Here is a 3,885-nt window from a genome sequence, read left to right on the forward strand (position 1 = left end):
TAAGACAATAAATACAAAAAGCTAGTTTGGTTTTGTCATGTTTTTCCATGGAGAAAAGTTCTGATGATTTATAACGGGGCGTTTATATGCCCTTTAGAGAGCGGCCCTGAAATCCACCAAAGCGTCTTGGGATAGCACGCATGTGGGTACGAGCAGAGTTCAGTCTAAACGCAGCGCTGCATTCTTCTGAACGGCATGCAAACAAACTCTGAGCAACCCCTTCTGTATACTTTCCCATTTTAGCACACTATAAACACTTCACAGCCGCTCCAGACCGGTCTGACTAATGTTGGACTGCTCATAATGCAGTGTTCATTTCTCACGCTTTACACACTGCATGCTAACGACTCACCGTGTTCATTAGAGTAGATTCAGAGTTGGCCACCAACACAAACACATCCGCATCCAGACAGAACTTTTTGATCCAGCTGTCCAGCTGTGTGGTGACGTCAGTGCCAGGACTGAAAGAAAACATCACAAAAATATACACGATACTTCAAAAGTTTGGAGTTAAATTAATCAAAAGTGACAGTAAAGACACTTATAATGTTGCAAAAGATTTCTATTTAAATAAATGCTGTTCTTTTTAACTTTCTATTCATCAAAGAATCCTGAAAAATCAAATACATCACTGTTTCCACCAAAATATTGTGCAGCACAACTGTGTTCAACATTAATAATAATCAGAAATGTTTCTCAAGCAGCATATTATACTGATTTCTGAAGATCATGTGACACTGAAGACTGGAGTAATGGTGCTGAAAATTCAGCTGCGCATCACAGATATAAATTATACTTTACATATATCCACATAGAAAACACGTATTTTACATTGTGAATAATATTTCAAAATTTTACTGTATTTTTGATCAAATAAATGCAGCCTTGGTGAGCTGAAAATACTTTTTTTTTTTTTTTTTTAATGCAGATCCCAAACTTCTCAACGGTAGTGTATATCTACTAAAATAATAAGTCAGTCACCCGATTATAATCAATTATATTCAGGATGTGTCACTGCTGACAGCTTGATAACACTAGGATTGTAATTATGGGTGGATCTTCATTCTTCAGATGAATTTACTGCATGTTAAACATACAAACGTGGCTTTTCGTGGGACTGAAGCGTACCTGTCCACCAGAACCAGGTCGTCTCTGAGCAGAGCACACTTTGTTTTGGGCCAGAACACTTTAACCAGACAGCCGGCATCCAGACTCTCATCCATATGTAGTGCGTGAGCCAACTGATTCACCGTCTGCAGAAAAAAAAGTACTTTTATGCCTAAAGACACTATTATTTGTGCACTTGTAACACTTGCACCTGTTTTAACCAGAAAGTATATTTCATGGATTGATTTCATAAAAATGAGGGGCATTTGAAATCAAACGTTGAGATTTTTTTCTTCATTTTCAAACTTTTATTTTTTTCCCTAATTCTATGAATTTTAATGTTCCTGTATTCCGTCTTAATGTCTAAATTACATTTTAATCATCAGAAAGTATATCTTTTTAATTGATTTCATGATCAACTTTTGCAATTTAACAATTTATTTAAACTTTAACAATAAAAGGCGTCATCGAAATCAAACTTTGATAAGTTTGTTTGTTTTATTTATTTATTTTGAACTTGTATTTCTTCCCCAGTTCTGTGTTTTCACTAGAGGTCGACCGATGTATCGGTTTTGCCGATTAATCGGCACCGATAGTTGATTGCTGGAACTATCGGTTATCGACAAAAATCCATGCCGATAGTTTTCCGGGTTGCGTCCGTTGCTGGAGCGGCTGAGAAGGGTCTGCTGTCATTACACAGTGCGAGAGCGGCCTCTAGTGGTTGAAATCACTGACAGCACGTGCTATTTGTTTAGACATGTGATACTGCACGCTGAACAGAGCAGAAACTTCAGACGCGGATTTAAATGCAGCCGACAGAAAATCCTGCCGCGCGCCAGAGCGCCATTCACAAAGTTTTCCTTTAAATTACATTATATTGGTCCCGAATCGTTGTTAATGTACATAATGAATTGTGTATTGTGCATTTTCAGCCAAACGTTTGTCTTTCTGTGGCTCTAATAAAGTCTGTGTGCTTCATTTATAGAGCTATAATATACAGTAGGTCGCGCTTTCTCTTTCCGTTTGCTCCGTTTTTTAAACACCGAACTTCAAACTCATCTATGCTAAATTGTTCATTCTTGAAGTAAACTTGTGTCTGTTTGGTGATTAAATAAACTGTTTTAGACCACTGCTCGAGTTGAACGCGATGCGTCCGGAGTGTGTGTGATACCGGTGAGTTCTCCTAGACTCCTAGCGCTGTGCTTTTATTTTGATTAGATAATCATCAAGTGTTCAAGAATAGAAGCAGTTAAAGTCTGAGAGTATACATACAATATCCATATGTATATAATTTTAATGCTATAGCCTTTGTGTATATACAGTATTTAAAGATGTGCATCTTTAAGCATGACTGTTGAAATGAAATGGTAACACTTTAAAATAAGAGTCCATTTGTAGCATTAAGATTAATGAAAGCTGTGTAAGTATTGTTCATTGTTAGAGTGTGTTAATTTCAACATTTACTATTATTATTATTTTTTACTACTACTACTAGTATGGTTAAGTACTGTTTTTGTTAATAAAGCACTATTTTAGTTTTTGCTCAGTATCAATTTTAAAACTATCGGTTAATTAATCGGTATATCGGCCAGTGTGGTCCAACCTAGCTATCGGTATCGGCAAAATCCACTATCGGTCGACTTCTAGTTTTCAGTTTTATTTTTTCTGGATTCCATGTTAATGATTGTTGCTTAACTAAATTTTAATTATCAATTGAATTCATTGAACTTTTAATTTAATAATTAAACTTTCCCAATGAGAGAAGCCTTTAATATCGAATTTTGAGAAGTACATAATATATAAAAACTTAATATATTTCTCTCATAACGTTAACTTTTATTTTGATGGGTTGTCATGAAGAATTCCTGTGTTTTAATAAATGGTATTATTTATTACTATTACTATTATTATTATTTCTTTGAGAAGTTCAATCTACTGTGCAACAGTAACGTATTTCTGTCATAATTTGTTCAAGTTAAGCCAAACCTTTATTTTGAAAGGTTGCGGTTAAGATCTGTGTCTTTCTGTGTGTATCAGAACACAAAGACTTCATATATCAATCTCTTTGTGCTTTAATATTCACAGACAGTAGTCCATATTGCAATTTAATTCATTTTACAGCCCTACTTTTTATGCATGTTCACTGTATTCGTGTTTTCCAGAAATCATAGGGCCCTATCCAAGCAAATTCTGAGAGAAAGCATGCACTTGTCCGCACCTTGATGCTTTTCTCCTCCTCGGACCCTTCGGTCTTGAGAAAGGCCTTGTCTTCGTCCGTGCCCTCCACGCTGAGGAAGCAGTTAGTGGTGTGGCCGATGCCGCTGGGAAGCACACGGTCACGCAGCATCGCATTGACAACCGTGCTTTTACCATTGCTTGTTCTGTAACAAACAGAGGACGTTTATTACATTTACGGAAGTGAAACGCTTCTTTAATGCAACTTGTGGTCAAACACAAGACCCACCTGCCGAAAAAGGCCACCTTCATGTGATTGCGAGATAAAACCTCTTTAATTTTAAAGAGTTGGCTCGTGTACGCCTCGATCTCATCCAGCTGTGTCTTGTTTGCAATATTCTCCAATGACTCATTATTACAGGTTTCTGATGAGACACGAGATACAAAACAGTAAACAAAACACATGCAACTATCAACACTACAGTACTTATCCATGCAACTTTTCTAATGCACGTCTATGGAGGATCTGTGGGATATTTTCAAACCTTTTACAAACTCCGTTCCCTCCTGAACGTAAACTAAAAGCTGCTCAAAAACCTCGCC

At 36.7% G+C, this 3,885-nt stretch overlaps 1 protein-coding gene across 1 annotated transcript in view; it reads right to left on the reverse strand.

Moving 5' to 3' along the window:
- Positions 1 to 3,879, reverse strand: part of LOC107552408 (mitofusin-1-like) — a gene marked incomplete at its 5' end in the record, with an annotated part of 25,303 nt that extends 21,424 nt beyond the window's left edge. Inside the window, 5 exons of the mRNA XM_016234278.1 lie at positions 353 to 461; positions 1,129 to 1,253; positions 3,326 to 3,488; positions 3,572 to 3,707; positions 3,828 to 3,879. Of these exons, the coding sequence (XP_016089764.1) occupies positions 353 to 461; positions 1,129 to 1,253; positions 3,326 to 3,488; positions 3,572 to 3,707; positions 3,828 to 3,879 (585 nt within the window). The remainder of the gene's footprint in view (positions 1 to 352; positions 462 to 1,128; positions 1,254 to 3,325; positions 3,489 to 3,571; positions 3,708 to 3,827) is intronic.
- Positions 3,880 to 3,885: the final 6 nt, after the last annotated feature.

This window comes from Sinocyclocheilus grahami, unplaced genomic scaffold (assembly GCF_001515645.1).
Source record: "Sinocyclocheilus grahami isolate Dianchi unplaced genomic scaffold, SAMN03320097.WGS_v1.1 scaffold449.1, whole genome shotgun sequence".
Classification (NCBI taxonomy): domain Eukaryota; kingdom Metazoa; phylum Chordata; class Actinopteri; order Cypriniformes; family Cyprinidae; genus Sinocyclocheilus; species Sinocyclocheilus grahami.